Below are 19,366 nucleotides of genomic sequence, written 5' to 3'. Positions count from 1 at the left end.
ACAGAAAACAAAGGCTGTACAACAATCTATAAAGAATCCAGGAAGAAATGAAAAATGTCTTCTCACCTCTCTAATTGTTCCTTAAAAAAAAAAAAAACAAACAAAAAACCCAAAACCAAACCCCATCCCACCATATACCTACACTGTTGTCAAAAGCTATTCTATATATAAACCATGAAAACGAGTTAGTAGGATGGATCACCTATTCCGGACATAGGCTGGTATCAAAGATTTGGACCCCTTACTGGGGCAATCACATCATAAAGTATATAAATTCTTCTCACTATGTTGTACACCTGAAACTAATGGAATATTGTATGTGACTATAAATGGAAAATAATTTAAAAAACTTGGACCCTTACTGACCCAATGGTGAGCATGATGCCTTGTGGAAATTATTTTACCCTTGTGCCCTGCTTCTATCACAGAGACTCTGTCCAACAAAAAAACTACTCAAATGTATTGGTTATAAAAATACTATTAAAGACGCAGGATCGCCAGGCTGAAATCTATCTGAACTGAATGGAGAGCCTCTGAATGATTCCTGGATTCTCTGACTCGGGGAGGAGACGGACAGGCAGCAAGAGCTCCCCAACGGGATTACAGGCAGGGGACCTGCCCCGTCTGAAGGGTGAAAGAAGTGAGACAGAAGGCGGGTTACAGATGTGAAAGTGCGACGTGCCAGTTCACTGACGCTACCGTGTGGCCTGTTCTTCTTCCCTGAGGACAACAAAGGGGCGAGTGAGAAGTGGTCTCTAGCCAAGTTAAGCTTCGCAAGAAACTCTGCCAAACCTGGAGCAGAAGGTGAGAGGATAAAGCCTCAACAGTGCAAACGTCACTGTGTTTTTTGGAAACAGCACTAGTGCCGTTATCAGAGACGAAGAAGTGCTCCCTGGACAGGGAGCAACGTGCCCTGGAATGCGTTAGGATAGCTGCTGGTGGTTGGAAGAAGCTAAAATAAAATTTAGAGAACCAAGTTCTAATTCCAAAATTTTGCTATTAAACTAAGTAATACCGCCTTGTATTATAAGTTTTTCCTAGGACTGATCTAAAAATTAGGAACAGACCATCTCCATGTTCTCTTCTTTTAAAAATGCAACACTACTTTACAGATGTATATACAGGGTCCGGCAGAAGTAAGGCCTGCCTGAGTGTGGTTGGTAGGCTGATAATATGGGTGTAATAATTTATAGTTTTAATTTGAACATTTCACCTAAAATATCGTTGTGTGTGCTTGAGTGTGATACTGTTATGTTACACAATTACATGCTTATGATTTTGTAATAAAAAATGGGCATTATTTATGCTGCCCTGTATATGAATTCATAAAATCTAAATACGTTAGGTGCTGAAATAAAGGCATCTCCAGAGGTGCAAGGTGCGCACATTCATAACCAGTGACATAGACAAATGATGGTGCTGAAAACAACACTGTACTGGAAGCTCCAGTATAAGAGAGAATTTAAAAATGTAGAAAATAAATTAGCCAAAATGCACCAAATTACTATTAATAAGATCAAGTTTCAGGCAGGGGGCGGGGGCTTCAATTGTTACCATCATCATTATTTAATCTATCACTTAAAATACAGTGATATTTACACTAATGCTCAAAACACACACTAATTCTAGATCATGAATCTTGTCTTGGCCCCGGCTGGTGCGGCTCAGTGGACTGGGCGCTGGCCTGAGAACCAAAGGGTCTCCGGTTCACTTGCCAGGCAGGGCACAGGTCTGGGGTGCAGGCCAAGTCCCCACTAGGGGGCACGTGAGAAGCTATCATACACTGGTGTTCCTCTCCCTTTGTCCTTCCCTTCCCCTCTCTCTAAAAATAAATAAATAAAACCTTAAAAAGTATATTGTCTTTTATCCTTAAATGCGGTTAACAGTGCTAGATACATGAAAAAGGAACTCCTTTCTTCCTCCTAGCAGCCCTTTTCAAATGTCAGTCACTTTGCTAATTCCTTCTTTAGTATATATTTTAAATATTAGCACTTTAAAATCTTCAGTGAAATTTCAGAAAAGAATCACAGGACATGATTATTCTTTAAAATTGTTGGCCTTATTTTCCAATACAAGTAAAATGTGTAGCAGTTTCAGTAACTCCACGTTAGACCTTTAATTCCAATTTATTTATTATATTACTGACAGTCCTTTAGGAAAATACTAAGCTAACTGCTTTGACTATGTTTTTTGAATCCCTGTTAAAGTAGGCCTCCTCCATTAAATTAAGTCATTTTTTTCACATTTGACTTTAATAACAAACCATCTTCTATAGAAGGTGAAAATGACCTCATTTTTAAGCAAACTATTCCTAAATTCATTTTTAATTACCAACTTAGATTTTAAAATAACACAAAAACCTCATTAAAAATGTAGACTCAGAAACCTTCAAGGGAAGCCCATTTATTATCCTTCCAGATGGAACTGCTTAAAAAGCAAAATTAATTTTGAATGTTTTTCTCCAAACACCTTCCTTTAGAACAGAAGGAAAGTGCAGAAAGACGTTCAGTTGTTAAAAAAAAAAAAGAAGAGGGGGGAAAAAAAAACTTCAAAGGTAGAAAAACTGCCTTATGGGAAAGGCATAAATTCTGAAGAGCAAATTAACATTCACATTTTGGTTACCAAAGTACATTGGAGAAATGACACATCAGAAATTCTGGGTACTATCTAGTTCTTAGTTCTGTCACTAAGTAATCAAGTGACCTCTTAATATCTTGACTGTCTCATTTGTATATACAGGGAAGTCATGATCTTGCAGGCTGCATTTCAACTTTAAGTATTTCAAGATTCTTATGGTCAAATTTTTAGCTGCTTGAAAATAGGAACAGAAAACTGATTTTGCACACTCATTCCCACAGAATATTTTTTGTCAAGAAAAGCTTGAGTCTTATTTTCATATTTTCTTCCAACCAAAAATAGTAATAAAAGGAGACACATTTAGTGTATGTGCATCTTCTAATCAGACACTATGAATCATTTCTTTTAAAATTAAATTACCTACCTCACTGGGGTGTTGTGAGGATTAATTCATTAGTGTTTGTAAAGCACTTTGAGATCCTCAGGTCAAAGGCGCTATAGAAGTGCAAAGTAGTAGTATTATTACTAGATTCTTTGCTTATTGAAGGAATTTCACAATCCTTTAAAACCTAACTCTGTGTTATGATTCAGACATCTATTTGCAAAACCTTGTAATTTATCCACATTACTTTTAACTCTTTATATATATTATAGAGAGGGGCAGAATGTATCAAAACTAATTTTAAAAGTTTAACTTTGATCTACAAATGGAGAGAATAAGGGAAAATCTAGTGTGACAAATTGTTTAGATAAAATTTTAGTGAGAAATCTTGTCAGATTGAGAAGTGTGCCTAAGTTTTATACCCACAACAAAACCTGCTTTAAAAAGATTCCTTTCTTCAAAGAGAAAACAATTTTAAAATCAATTCCGCTTTAAAAAGGGTATATTGAACTTATAAATTACATACATACACATGCAACTGTCATTTAAAAACCTTTATATTTAAACCAGAGTGACAGTATCAGTATGGACTAACAGAAAATAATTGAGCGCCTTTTTCTTTAAGCCGGGCTCCCACCCCTAATCACACAAAAGCAAACTAAGCAGTGAGAAGAGGTCAAAGCAATTTTGCTTTGTGGAGCTTTAAGAGAAAAAACAGAAGGCCAAGGCTTCAAAACCAGTTAATAGCTTGGATTACTCCGCCACTCCCCACCCCTTTCTCCCAACAAATCTTTTCACAATTAAAGCCATTGTTTTAAAATCAAAGCAACACACGTACACATGTGTGTACACACACACACACACACACACACACACACAGCGCACTAAGAGAAACAGGGCTGTCTATACACTGGATATTCTGCTCGATAAACAGACACTTCTTTCAAAAACTGCCAGTGACCTCTGATGAGATTCTCTAGCGCAGCAGAAGTTCCAGTCCCAAAAGCAAATTGAAAGTTACATACTCAAACTTGAAACACTTACCTCCTGCTCCTGTTGAAAGATGACGACTCTACCACCTTTATCTCCTGTTGCTAGTAATTCTCCAGAATGATTAAATTCTACTGTAGAAATTATATCTGCTGTATAATTGAAACAAACAAAAGAAGACATTAGCTTTTCTCTCCCAGTTCAGTAGGTCTAGAACCGAGCATGTTTTTCCTAACATATTCCAAGTCTGTACATCAACCTGCCATCAGGAGTAAGTAAATCTAGTTTTTTCATGAATATTTTGGTTCATCCAAAAAAACACTAAACTCTCCAGAATAAACCACTATTTTAACAAACAACATAGTAATAAATACTAGTGGTTTATTAATATGTCACTAAATTAATGAATGTTGAGAAATCAACTTGATACATTCTATGACAGCCACCATAAAACATTAACAATTATCTTGCTATTTTTCTTTATTATATACTTTTGATAAGCTTTTATATACAAACCCAAAGATGTCTAACTACAATGGGGAAAACAGTTAAGTGTAAAAGTAATTTCAGGTAGAATTTTAAGTCATAAATTAATAAACTCAAATTACAGCCTCTCAAACAAAAACGTGCAAATAGGTCACACTTCTACCAGAAATGTTGTGCACCTCGCACCTTCAATGTGCACAGCTCTCCCTGTGCCTCCCAAACACTGCAGGGCCGTCAGACTCAGTCACGGTGCACCCAAACTTGGTGCTGATTTCACAGTCAGATTCAAGTACAATTATCAGGGTTTTTTCCTTGCTTCTTGACACCAGAGCCATTTTCCCAAGGAAAAAAACCTAAGTTACAGAATTGGGCATTAAGACAAAGCAATCCATTGTACAATTCACCATCATTACTAGCAAGTTCTTCACTATAAAGCATTGTGCCAAATTAGGAAAGACTCCTTCATATGCATTTTAAGTAAGTCAACTTTTTCTACAAGCGAAGGGTTATTTTCTGGTCTACATTAGCTCACTCTACGAATTTAACAATGTGACTTTCTATAATAAAGAACACTGTGTACCTAAAAATTTACTGACCAATGTATCTTATCAAAGATCTGTTCAGCACTTCATTTTATCATTTTCTTTTTAGTGATTTTTCCAAGCCCAACTTGATTTTGGAAAGCTTTCTTTGCATCTTCCACTGTCTAGGACTAAGGCACTGCACCTTTTTGAAACTCTGAGAACCTACTGAAAGTTACACATGCTCTCTCAAGAAACCACACGTAAATTTATGTGCACACAAAAACATGCACACAGTTTCAGAGGGCCTGAGAGCACCTCCCCTCCAGGTTAAAAACATTAGCCCAGACAGCCCACCACAGTCAGGTGTCAGGAGGAAAGAATGCTTACTGTTTACACGGCACACATATTTAACACAGAGACGCAAAAACAATGCACTGGACTACTCTGTAAAGCCAATTATCAATAAATACTTAAAAGCCAATCTATTAGGTGCTCTGTACTGTACTGGACTTCTGTAGTGAACATAATAAGGCATTAAAAACATACCTAGTCCCTGAATTTGAAAGTATACTGTACAGCCAGAGAGAGAAAATAAGAATATTAGACAGAATATACAGAGTCACATCCTTTTTGAAGGTTAGGTTCTAAATTCAGGGAATGAGGTAAAAACAATCACTCATAGTAAAAATTACCTTTACATTCAAATCCCTCAGGAGAGACAAATTCTTTCCCTTATACATCCAGCTCAGCTAACCTCCCTACAACATTCTTTAGCCAATCCATCAAACTGGCTAATTTGAACATAAAGCCATGCTTTAAAAGTTTTTCTAAGTTATAAAATGTCAAGATCTCACAAGGTTTCACTGGCACTATGACATATAAAAAGGATGAATAAAAGGGAGAAGAAAATGAAACACTGATCTGTTAACTCTAGAATATGCTCATATGCTCTCAGCTTAGTGAAATGTTCACGCCTGACACCAACACCAGATTTATTCTCCTGTTCACTCAATGGAATGATATGCAGAGTTGGCTCAGTATTTAAATTATTTTATCTTCTCCCCAGGTCCAAATCGTTACATTCACCTCAATTACAACTCCCTGTCAGGTAGATGAGCTGTTGCAGCTAAACCCTTGGAAGGGACAGTCAGTGACCCGGTGTGACCAGCCTGACTGGCCGCCCTTCCAAGCAGCAGTGAGCAGCAGTGGGGAGAGGTGCACTGTACACTGGCTTCCTCGACTAACAGGGAAGACACCTGCCCTTCCGAAGGTGGGCTGGACCAGAGAAAGTCTGGAGGTGATCGGTCGGCAAGGAGATCGTAATGAAAACGTTGAGGAGCTTTGCGCTGAGAATGGTGGAGGTGGTGATTCCATACCTGTATTATTCTTAAAAGACAGAACAAGAATTGGGTAACTAAGCAGCAGGCCCAATGCCTCAAAGTACTGAAGACAGTACTGACGCACACAGCTAGTTATAATGCAGTCACAGAGCACGTGATGGAAGAAGTGTGTGTGTGTGCGTGCGCGCACACACGCGAGCTAGTGTATGTGTGCTTGGGATGGGGGTTGGGAGAAGAGGGAAAGGGAAGTAAAGAGGGAGAAGGAAGAAGAAAAAAAGGATCAAAAATGTACTACAAGATACAACAGGAATAAGACATCTGCTCTTACAGTGTGTTACTTCTTATCCCAGGAATGGTTGTCTTACAATGAGAATTCCAGAGTAAAGTGATGTTATACATGTTTAGGGCTGAACCAGCTATATGGCAAGGGTACAAACTCTAAAAAGAATACTTGAGAAAGGCTGAAGAATCCTAGAAACAACTGGCCTAAATATCAAGAGTGGCTGAACATCAGGAGAGGACAAGAACCCAAGGTTCACACCATAGAAGTGAACTCACTTTAAATCCCTGAAGGAGAGAAGAACTGGCTGAAAGGCATACAATTTTCTCAACTTGCAGGTAAATTAGTTTCCTGGTTCGTATGACAGAACTTGAATGGGCACTGTGTCATGGTGTTCCTTCGTCCTTCCTCTGCCCATACCCCACCCCTCCGCAACCATGGAAAACACCATGGTTTCTAGTTGCTCAGTCATCTGTACAACTGCAACAGCCACTATATACATATATATAAATATAAATATATATATTTTCTCCAAGTATATGAATCAGATGCTTTTAAACTTTTTTTGAGCTGTGAAATGCCAAGATCTCACAAGATGTCACTTGGAATAAGACACAGAAAAAGGTGAATAAAGGGGAGAACAAAATCACATAGTGCGTACAGTTCATAAAAACACCCAGTAATGAATTACGGAGAACGCTATGAAACGGGGCTCTGAACCGCACGTGCAACCGCACGCTGGTGGCCAAGGCGGGGCCGCCGGGTCTGCCCGGGCTCTGCAGAGCCCCCAGATCTGTATTCTCCAGGTGCAAGCAACCTTTTTACCCCAGTGGGCCGTGACGTGCAAGGGGTAAGCATGTGGCTCTAAAAACAGCGCTCCCACATGATGCTATGCCCAGATAAGGTTGGCGAAATACTAGTATCTTTTTAAAAAAATAACAGTAAGTCTGTTTCTAGAATATATTCTTCTAATGCTTTGATTCTTATCTCATACCATTAAAAAATTTACAGAGTAATGACTGCAGAAAGTCTACAACAGCCCTGTTCAACAGAACTTTTTATTACAATGGAAGAGTCCTATGTTTGCACTGCCCAATAAAACACTCACTAGCCCCATGTGGCTTCTGGATTTTTTATTTTAGTTCTATGTGCCTAGGAGTTGCCACACTGAGCAGCCAGGGTCTGAAACATTCCAGAGTGAACACTGACCCTTATGGAAGAGCCAGGAATGCCAGAGCTAAGAGAATATTGCCCGTTTCAACAATGCACTCTGGGTAAACTGAAAACCTACACACACACAGAGATTATCACCCCAGGGAGAAGCAGGCCGAAGTATAAATGTGTTTCACAAACATTTAAAATCCTGAATCCTGGAGTTTTAAAACAAACTATTAATGAAAATGACAAACACGTGAGAATACTTCACTCTTGAGATTAAAGTAACTAGGACATGCTTTTAAAAGGCAAAGACACCAGCCTCCCTGTGAGGGACACAGTGCGGACCCCGAGGCCTGGTCCCATCTAACACGTCAACTGAGCCACGCACTCATGAACCACCAGCAGCAAATGACAATAAACACCAAACAAGGCACTTCCTCTTCGAAAGAGAAAAACAAGAATCTTTCTTATAGCAAATAAAAATGTTATTTTACAATGAAAAATGTGTATTAATCTTATTAAAGAATACTTTAATATAATTAAAGTCAGGCAATTTTAGACACACACCGACTTCCAAAGTGTGCAACATAAAAGTGGCATTTAAAAGGCGCCCTCGTGACTTTCAGCAAGGATGGAGGTGCGTGTAAATATACTTTGCCTCCTCGCACAACCAAAAGGACAAATTTAAAAACAAAAAATAACCAGAACTGCCAGAAAACTGAACTGTCTAGAAGTCTGACAACCAAGGAGTTAAAAGAAGAAACATTCATCCAGACCAGTAGGAGAGGACACGCAGCAAGGCAGCGGCTGGAGAACCAGGTGGTCCCACATTTGCGTGCGGATAAACTGGGAGAAACAGCTGGGGAGTGAGACAGACCACATAATCCAGGGTTCCAGTGTGGGAAAGAAAGCCTCAAAACCCCTGGCTGTAAAAACCTGTGGGGGTTGCGGCAGTGGGAGAAACTCCCAGCCTCACAGGAGAGTTTGCTGGAGAGACCCACAGGGCCCTAGAACATACACAAACCCACCTACACGGGAGCCAGCACCAGAAGTGGCCAAGTTGCTTGTGGGTAGCAGGGGAAGTGATGGAAAGCCAGCAAGAGCTGATCAAGTGACATCGTTACCTTTCGGACTCCGCCACCGCCACAGCACCACAATCCAAGGGACCTGGGTTGCCCTGCCCCAGCGAATACCTAAGGCTCTGCCCCCGCAACGTAACAGGCACGCTGAGAAAAAGAAATATGGCCCAAATGAAAGAATAGCTCAAAGCTCCAAAAATAGGACTAAGCGATGAAGAGACAGCCAACCTATCAGATACAGAGTTCAAAACGCTGGTAATCAGGGTGCTCACAGAACTGGTTGAGTACATTTGCAAAATGGAGGAAAAAGTGAAGGTTATGCAAAGTGAAATAAAGAAAAATATCCAGAGAACCAACAGTAAAGAGAAGGAAACCAGGACTCAAATCAGTGATTTGGAGAAGGAAGAGATAAACAGTCAACCAAAACAGAATGAAGAAACAAGAATTCAAAAAAGTGAGGAGAGACTTAGGAACCTCTGGGACAACTTCAAACATTCCAACATCCAAATCACAGGGATGCCAGAAGGAGAGCAAGAAACTGAAAACTTATTTGAAGAAATAATGAAGGAAAACTTTCCCAATCTGGCAAAGGAAATAGACTTCCAAGAGATCCCGGAAACTCAGAGAGTCCGAAAGAAATTGGACCCAAGGAAACGCGCGCGCGCACACACACACACACCCCACCCCCCGCCAAGGCATGTCATAATTAAGTTACCCAAGATTAAAGGTAAGGAAAGAATCTTAAAAGCAGCAAGAGAAAAGGAGACAGTTACCTACAAAGGAGTTCCCATAAGACTGTCAGCTGATTTCTCAAAAGAAACCTTACAAGCAAGAAGGGGCTGCAAAGAAGTATTCAAAGTCACAAAAGGCAAGGACCTACATCCAAGATTACTCTATCCAGCAAAGCTATCATTTAGAATGGAAGGGCAGATAAAGTGCTTCCCAGATAAGGTAAAGGAGTTCATCATCACTAAGCCCTTTTATATGAAATTTAAAGGGACTTATCTAAGAAAAATATGATAAAAAACTATGAATGGTAAAATCACAACAAACTCATAATTACCAACAACTGAATCGAAACAAAAAGACAAAAACAAAAACTAAGCGAACAACTAAAACAAGAACAGAATCACAGAAATGGAGATCACATGGAGGGTTATCAGCGGGGAGGGGGAGGGGGATAATGGGGGAAAAGGTACAGGGAATAAGCAGCATAAATGGTAGGTACAAAATAGACGGGGGAGGTTAAAAACAATATAGGAAGTGGAGAAGCCAAAGAACTTACATGTCGACTCATGGACACGGATTAGGGTGGGGGAGGAATGTTGGTGGGAGGTACAGGGTGGAGGGGGTTAAAGGAAGGAAAAAAAATGGGACAACTGTAATAGCATAATCAATAAAATAGATATATAACATAAGTAAATAAAAGGCACTCTCAAGTTTTTGCTAAGAAAATGTAACACAATGCCTTTGACCTTTGTTGTTATAGTCTATACGCTATTAACAAAACCCCCAAAATTTATAATGTTATAAAATGGAATCCTTATTTCTTCTAACCCCTTCTTTCTAAACCATCAGCACCCAGGTTTCATCCTAAGAAGGTGAAACAGCCCCAGTCAGGTGGTGCCGCAGGCAGGAGTGCCGTCCCGTACACTGAAACAGGGCGCATTTGGTCCTCGATCAGGGAAGGTGCAGGAGGCAACCATTCCACGTTTCTCCACACACACCCCCGCCCCCGGTTCTAAAACCGTACCCTCGAGTGAAGATTTAAAAAAAGAGGAAGAGAAGCAGACCCAACCACTTCCTTCGGGAGGTGGCACGGTGGCCGGCAGTAGTGGAACGACGACAGCACCCGGGCTGCTGGCCGGTTCCCGGACGCCGGGCACGCCGCGCCACCCCGTCCTGTTACTCTCTCTACCTCTGCTAACATGCTGCTCCGCTGCAGCCAGACAGGACTCGGTCAGGGACCTAAAGGTTCAGAAACCGAACACTCAGCATAAAAATCAGGTAAGAGGAAGTTAATAAATGGTATATGTAAATGGTAGTAATTAACAATACATTAAGTGGCCAAAGTATTACTTCCTCTGACATTCTCTACATACTTCAATGCTTGCACTTTATAGGGCTCCTCAGTGACGTTACAATTCCATTTCAGGGCTATGGCCCAAATAAATAATTTGAAAGAAACCAATTAAAATTACTACAGAAATGGTTACAGCTGTATTATCGTTAAAGTAAAAAAAGCTGAACACACTTGAAACATTTAATAATTAGGAAGTACAAAGTAAACTCTAGTACACAGACTGAAAAACTATGGCCCACCACCTGTTTTTATAGATAATGTTTTACTGGAACCCAGCCATGCCCATTTTTTATGTATTGTCTTTGGCTACAGGGCCGACAGCTGAGACAGAATGAAAATATTTACTATCTGGCCCTTTACAGAAAATGCTTGTTAACCCCTACTCTTATATATTAATTGTATGTTAACATTAAAATAACAAAAATGGTGTATGTGGATATACAACACACACTGTACACAGAAACGTACTAGAATATGCCAAGTGCCGTGCTAAATGAGCATTTGCATATTTTATCATCTAGTCCTTACAATAACACTATGATATAAATACAATTTTAAATTAACACAAGAATATAATAAAGCACTGAGAGATTAACTGGCCTGTCATACCTCTACCACATGTCAGAGCCAGGGTTCAAATTTAGCAGGTGCAAACAATCATATGGGGAAGGCGGCAGCACAGAATTCTCGAAGCCACTGGAAAATGACTAGAGGAACACGCAGCATACCGCCTCTTTTTCATTGCCAAAATGCCTACATCCAAGAAAAGGCTCAAACTACATCGACTTTACACATTTTCCAATGACCACATTACAATTACTGTCTGTCCCTGTGTTTTTTTTTCAGCACCTGCTACAGCCAAGACCTGATTCTTTTATCTTTCTGAATATAATTAGGCTTTAAAGCCAAGTAACACAGAAGAAAACTATAATGGTTGGAACCCATAAAATACTACGTGCCTTACTGCAGCAAATAAACAACTCTAAAAATTCAGGTATATCTACCTTATACAATACAGGACGGCATAAATATTAAGATAATAATGAGGTTCACAAAAATTCTAGGAATAACCGTTCCTACTTAAAACTCTGCAGTATGAATGTTATCTCAGAAGGGGCTGCTCTGGGAAAAGAGCAAGTGTCTGCAGAGACCTGCTCCGAGCACAGCTGCCACCAGGGTGATACCTAGGAACACAGGCAACTCTGGTACCTGGAAGTAAACAAACTTAACAACTGAGTCACGCTGAATCTTATCTTTCACAGGTAACATTTTATTTCCCCCAAAACTCTACCAGATAATCTCCTTTCTTGTTTGTTCTATTTCAGTAAAAACAAAGATTAACAAAGAACACTAAAACTAACTGCATAAACAAAGGTATACAAAAAAAACCCAGTAGAAATGTGTAGTAATTTAGCACTTCCTTTTTTTAATAGGCTGAAGTGAAAGATACAAGTAAAAATTAAAAATCTGTAGCTGGCCATCTGTGCCTGGCCAAGAGGGAGTAAGACAATCTGGATCCATCCTCTTACAAGACTGACTGGAAAACAAACAAAACACAGGAAAGAACTGTTTTCAGACAGTGGACAGCACAGAGTGCAGGGCTGGCAACCCTTCAGAAGAGAAGGAACGTGAGCCCCGTGTTTGCCCCAGCTCACTGCCTGGACAGTGTGGTGAATCACAAGGACCCCGACAGGGACCAGTGAGTTCTGAGCACAGAAACTGGGGGTAAGGGAAAACCGCAGCAGCCAGAATGTGTGGGCGGAAGAGAGAGCGAGCGAGCGAGCTCAAGGGATCACTCAGGCTCTTTGGATGACGAATCTGAGGATATGTGGTCAGCACTACAACAGTCCTAGGAAAAAACACCCACCAGAATACACGGGGGGGGGGCCCCGAAAATGGAATTATCTTCTGAAGGGTGGGCCCCTTCAAGTCCAGGCTTCCCCCGCTGAGTGAGTGGTGAGTGTTCTAGTAAAACATCTGTGCCAGCGCAGCAGCTGGTGGTGGTGTGACAGGCTGCGTTCACCTTCAGTGAATTTCCCTGGAGGCTCTTCGAATGTGTTTGCCCATTTCACGATGGGGGGTTTACGTGCACCTGCCTCCCAGTTTTTGACCAGCACCTGCACGACCCCGAGCTCCACCCTCCCTATTCACCCCATCTCATCCCGAGCAGCTTTTTGTTTCCCTGGGTGAAAAAAGTCCTCAAAGGGAAACGTTTTGCTGCTGTGGAAGAGGTGAAACAAAAAACAGCAGAAGCACTAAAAGGCACCAATGAGTTCAAACTGTTTTGAGCAGTGGAAAAAATGTCTCAATAGGTGTATTCCATCAAATGGAGAGCACTTTGAAGGTGGCTGAAGTTTAAACATGTTAGAATATACAATTTTTCATAAATTCCGTTTTTGCAGTTCCCTCATAGTTACCCATTGGAACCCAAGAAACCTTATTTAATGAGGCATTAGGCAGAGTCCTCTGAAGTCCATCACCTTCGAGTTAGGACTAATCAGCACCGAAGACTGAACTTGTCCTAACTAAGCTTAAAAGCAAACTTTAAAAGGGTCGAACTAACCTCAAGTAACCTAACTAAGTGCTAAAACCAAACCCAACACTCAACAATGTAAATTCAATGTCTGAATCCAATCTAAAGTCATCAGGAATGTTACGAAGTAGAAAAATATGGCCCATAAACCCAAAGAAGAACAAAGCAATGGAAACAGAACTAGAAACAACAAAAAATGATAGAATTAAGGTCTGAGCAAAGATCTTAACATAGCTGTTGTAAATATGTTCCACATGCTTAAAAACATAGACTAAATCACGAATATAAGAAATGGAAGACAAAAACACCTACAAATTAAAAACATGCCATCTAAAATAAAAAACACAGAGCCTGCCTTGGCTCACACCTCGGTCTTTCCCAGGCACCTCCAAGCCCAGCACAAGTAGCAGCCTGCTGCAGGCTGCTTTGTAGCTCTTGCCGGATGGCCCTGGGCAGGACGCTGGCATGGCGGACTTCGGCTTGCACCTGTTGGGAGGCCCCAGGGCCAGCACGCCCAGTAGACAGCTTCAGACCACACTGAGGCATCATCACCTAACCACCACCACCACAAGTGACACACTCAAGGGACAAACTGAGTGGACACCAGAGCCTCACTGAATAAGTCCTGCTCTGTAGGGCGGGCCCCTGGAACAGCTGATCCTCCACGGTGGTCAGCCAACCCTTGCAGCTCACTCGCCGGGGAACAGATCCCTCCCATGGATGTACCAATAGCAATCAAGGCTCCACTACAAGAGGAGCGTGTACAAAGCCGACACAGGGGGTGCACCATGAGTACCCAGCTGGGGTGGCAGGGAGGTTGTGCCGCTGGACCCTACAGGACACCTGCTCATCAGGACACTCTACCAAGCCTTGGAGACGTGGCAGCTGTACCGAACACACAGAAACAACACAGGGGGGCTGCTAAAACGAGGAGACAAAGAAACATGGCCCAAGTGAAAGAACAGATCAAAACTCCAGAAAAATAACTAACAAAATGGAGATAAGCAATCTATCAGAGGCAGAGTTCGAAACACTGGTTATAAGGCTACTCAAGGAACTTAGTGGGGACCTCGGCAGCATAAAAAAGGACCAGTCAGAAATGAAGGATACACTAACTGAAATGAAGAGTAATGTACAGGGAATCAGCAGTGAGATGGATGAAGTCAAGAATCAAATCAGTGGAATATAAGGAAGCCAAAAACACCCAATCAGAACAGCTAACAGAAAAAAGAATTTAAAAAAAAAAAAAAAGAGGACAGTGCATACCAACCATATCATGGGGGCCAGGAGGAGAAGAGAATACAAGAGGCTGAACGCCTATGTGAAAAACTATGGCAGAAAACTCCCCTAACTTGGTGAAGGAAACACACGTGCAAGTGCAGGAAGCACAGAGTCCCAAACAAAATAAACCCTCAGGGGTCTGCACCAAGAAAGACACATAATTAAAGTGGCAAAGGTTAAAGACAAAGAGAATTTTAAAAGCAGCAAGAAAAGAGCTGCCAGCTACCTATAAGGAGGATCCCATAAGACTTTCAGTTGCTTTCTCAACAGAAATTCTGCATGCCAGAAAGGAGTGGCACGAACCATTCAATGTGATGAAAAGAAAGGACTGACAACCAACATGACTCTACCCAGCAAACCCGTCACTGTGACTCAAAGAACAGATAAAGAGCTTCCCAGACAAGAAAAAGCTAAAGGAGTTCATTGCCACGAAACCAGAATTATATAAAATATTAAAGAGTCTTCTTTAAGAAGGGGGAAAAAAGATAAAACATATGAGCAATAAAATGGCAACAGATGCGTATCTATTAACAACAGAATCTAAAAAAACCAAAATAAATGAATAAGCAAACAGAGACTTATATATACAGAGAACATTTTGACAGTTGATAGATGGGAGGGGGGTTGGGTGGAAACGGTGATGGGATTAAGTGCAAACTGGTAGTTACAGAAGAGTCATGGGGACATAAAGTACAGCATAGAGAATATAGTCAGTAATAGCCTAATAACTATATATGGTGTCAGATTTATCGGGATGATTACTTAGTAAGTTATGAAATATCTAATCACTGGGGTATACACTTGAAACTAATATAATTAGGCATGTCAACTGTAATTAAAACATAAAAATGATTTTTTAAAAATGAAAGATACATTGGATGGCATTAATAGATTAGACACTACAGTAAGAAAAAAATCAAGAACTTGAAGGCCTAGCAATGAAAAGAAAAACTGAAGCAAAGAGGCCGGGGCGGCGGGAAGAAAACAAACACCTGACTTTCAGGATAATAGCAAGTGTAACAGTTTATGGAGTCCCATGAAAAAAAGTGGAATGTATTTGAAAAAATGTCCAGTATATATGTGCTCAAGCACCATGGCACTATTAAATAGCATAATCCAACCAAGTATATAGTAGAGGCAACTCAGAAACCATCCACAGCCTTGCACTCACAATGCGACTTTATAAGTAATGAAAAATTCTTTGTAAAATTTCAGTATTTCACAGTATAATCTTCCCTTGATTTACAAAGTAAACTTAAGTATATACGTTAAAGCCATGCAAGAAATACTTAATAAAATAAAACTGAGTTGAGTTTTAGTCTTAGAAAATAATAGAAGTTTTCCAGTACCCTGAACAACTGGCAGAAAACTTCTGCGTTGTGCAGATGAAAGGACAATTTTCTCTTGTTCAGGATTGTCCTAACCACTGTCCAACAGCTAGCACGCTTGTTCATGACCAGTAAATGGCAAATCATGGGCAAAATTAAATAAAAAGAATTTACTAGGACAAAAGTGTTTATTTTATATACAAGTATATCTATATAAAATAATAAAAAAAAAACAGATTTAAAATTATAAATATGTTCAGATTTTTACTATATATTTCAGGCTTATTAGGAACAGAGTTGACAAAAATCATATGTTGTTTCCAAAGAGCTATGCAATTTTTTAAAAACTCATAGCGGAGCCAGAGTCCCTTAAAGTTTTCTTTTTCTTTTTTTTCTCCTCACCTGAGGACATATACATTGATTTTAGAGAGAAGGGGAGAGAAGGGAAGGGAGAGGAAGCGAGGGGAAGGGGAGTGGGGAGAGGGAAGTACTGACATAAGAGTCGTCAATGGGTTGCCTCCTGAACATACCATGACTGGGACTGAATCTGCAACCTAGGCATGTGCCCTGACCAAGAACAGAACCCATGATGACTTTGTTTTTATGGGACAACGCTCAACCAACTGAGACAAACAGGCTAGGGAGAGTCCCTTAAAGATTTCTAATTGTGTAGTTATAAATTTAAAGACCATATTCTCTACCCACAATAAAATTAGCTAAAGAATAATAACCACTGGTTCTCATCAACCACTTGGTAATAATCATAAAACACTAGAGGCATAGAAAAAAAATCAGTATTGTAATAAAAATAATTTCAAAAGATTTATAGGAACCTAAGTATGTAAATATTTAAAATAGCATTGTTTTTATTAAAAAAAAATGATACCGTTATCACTATAAACTAACCAACTTAAAATACTGAAAGAACTGCCCTGGCCAGTGCAGCTCGGTGGCCTGTGAACCAAAGTCACCACTTTGATTCCCAGTCCAGGGCACATGCCTCAGTTGCAGGCCAGGTGCCCAGCAGAGGGCACACGAGAGGCACCACACATTGATGTCTTTCTCCCTCCCTTCCCCTCTCTAAAAATAAAGCCTAAAAAAACAAACACAAAAAAACCCCAGAACAAGAAGAATAGCCCTGGCTGGTGAGGCTCAGTGGATTGACTGCCAGCCTGCAAACCAAAGGGTTGCAAGTTCATACTTCGGTTTCTCTTCAAATTGCACAAATCTTTCGCCTTTTACCAAAGGGTCACTGGTTCGATTCTCAGTCAGGGCACATTCCTGGGTTGTAAGCCAGTTCCCAGTGTGGGGGCACATGAGGGGCAGCCACACATTGATGTTTTGATGTTTCTTTCTCCCTCCCTTCCCCTCTCTCTGAAAATAAATAAAACCCTTTAAAAAATTAAAAGAACAAAAATACTGAAATAGCACCAAGAGATAACAAAATGATAGGTGATAAATGAAGTCTTTTAGCAAGCTCATGTAAATTGTAAAAATATGTATCAGATGTATTTATATACATGGTTTCTATAAAAATCACTTAATTCTAGATTAAAGGGTTAATTAAAATTAGTTTTACTTTTTTAAATTACACAAATAAACAAACTACTTGGTTTAAAAAAATAATCATTACTCTTAAAAGAGAGACCCACTTCTGATAAAATCACTATGGTTATTTTAGTACAGATCCTTCCAAAGTTCTTACATGTGTACTTCACATGCTCAATACAAAAATAACAGATTTGTACTGAGAAGGAATGCTGCCCACCTTATATCACTGAGTTTAAACAAGTTACAAAGCATGTTTGATTCTATTTGTATAATGTTAATAAAACCATTAAAACATCATGGAATTAAGAATTTAGACACAAAGGATATGTTCTTGATATGTATTAGTGTAATAATAGCATGAAAACTCACAACTGAACTTCTACACAGTGAAGAAAGTAACAAGATACCACTATACAATCATTCAAATGAATTAAAATAAAATTTTTTTAAAGGTCAATCCCCAGCACCGACATTAAACAACTGGAACTCTCAGAGAGCTGGTAGAACTGTAAAGAGACAGTCCACTTTGGGGAAAAAAGTGGTAGTTTCTAACAAACACCATGTGACCAAACAAAGTTATTACTAGATTTACTCAAGTCAAACAAAAAGTTATGAACACGGTAAAATCTGTATGCAAATGTTCACAGCAGCTTTACTTATAATTGCCAGAAACCGGACAGGACCCAGGTGATCCTCAACTGAGAAATGAATAAACAAAATGTGGTATATCCATACAATGAAATACCCCTCAGCAATAAAAAGGAAGTACTGATACAAGCAGTAAAATGGATAAAATTCAAAGTGTACTTTGCTAAGCAAAAGACCAGATTCGAAAAAATCACACTGTGATTCCATTTGACATTTTGGAAAAGGTACAACTAGAGAGAAAGTAGGTGGGGGGGTCGGGGGAGGGGGGCTGGAGGTTGATTACAATGGGACACGGAACTTTTTCGAGTGATGGAACTGCCTTTTCTCTTGACTCTAACAGTAACACGCTTCTTAACACAGCTTGAAGAACTATGCTAAAAAAGATTAATTTCACTGTATGTAAATTATCATAAGAAAACAAAATCCAGACACTGGAATCTCATCCCAGACATTTCAAAAATCCTAATTTGGTGTCTTATTTACTGGTTACACAATGCTTCCCTGCTCTAAAACCTGCACCGGTCTCTAAGGAGCACGGTGAGAGTCTGGGCAGCCCTGGCATCCAATCTCCCCTGCAGCAGGAACGCCGAGGCACGCCGTCCTTCGTCCTAGTCCCGCCGTCCTTCGTCCTAGTCCCGCCGTCCTTCGTCCTAGTCCTTCGTCCTAGGTCTTGTCTAGTCCTTCGTCCTAGTACCGCCGTCCTTCGTCCTAGTACCGCCGTCCTTCGTCCTAGTCCTTCGTCCTAGTCCCGCCGTCCTTCGTCCTAGTCCTTCGTCCTAGTCCCGCCGTCCTTCGTCCTAGTACCGCCGTCCTTCGTCCTAGTCCTTCGTCCTAGTACCGTAGCTTTCACCACAGTCTCTGTTAAGGGACAACACCTTACACCTCCCCCACACACAATCACGCCCACCTTCATGACTCTCAGCTCAGGTGTATTGTCTACCTTGGCCAAAATACCTCCTCCTTTCCACCTCTTCGCATGCCTTCACCATTCTCTATGTTGCTCATGGCGGGGGGGGGGGGGGGGGTTAAATTCATATATCTCTGGTGTGGAAGTAATACACCAGAAAGATAGTGTCTAATGTCAAATGTAGTAACAAAAACTGTGGTTTTTACACAATAACCAAAT

The 19,366-nt window shown here is 40.3% G+C and overlaps 1 protein-coding gene across 2 annotated transcripts in view; it reads right to left on the bottom strand.

Annotated features, from left to right (window-relative positions):
• Positions 1-19,366, bottom strand: part of PPP2R2A (protein phosphatase 2 regulatory subunit Balpha) — an 83,753-nt gene that overhangs the window by 25,048 nt on the left and 39,339 nt on the right. The window contains exon 3 of one of the 2 annotated variants that reach the window (XM_054578990.1): positions 4,004-4,098. In XM_054578990.1, the coding sequence (XP_054434965.1) occupies positions 4,004-4,098 (95 nt within the window). Of the gene's footprint in view, positions 1-4,003; positions 4,102-19,366 lie in introns of both variants that reach the window. The other variant, XM_054578989.1, reaches the window with a different exon arrangement.

Source organism: Pteronotus mesoamericanus, unplaced genomic scaffold (assembly GCF_021234165.1).
Source record: "Pteronotus mesoamericanus isolate MK-2021 breed Mesoamerican mustached bat unplaced genomic scaffold, CSHL_Meso_final contig_502, whole genome shotgun sequence".
NCBI lineage: Eukaryota > Metazoa > Chordata > Mammalia > Chiroptera > Mormoopidae > Pteronotus > Pteronotus mesoamericanus.
This window is presented reverse-complemented; position numbering and strand designations above follow the sequence as displayed.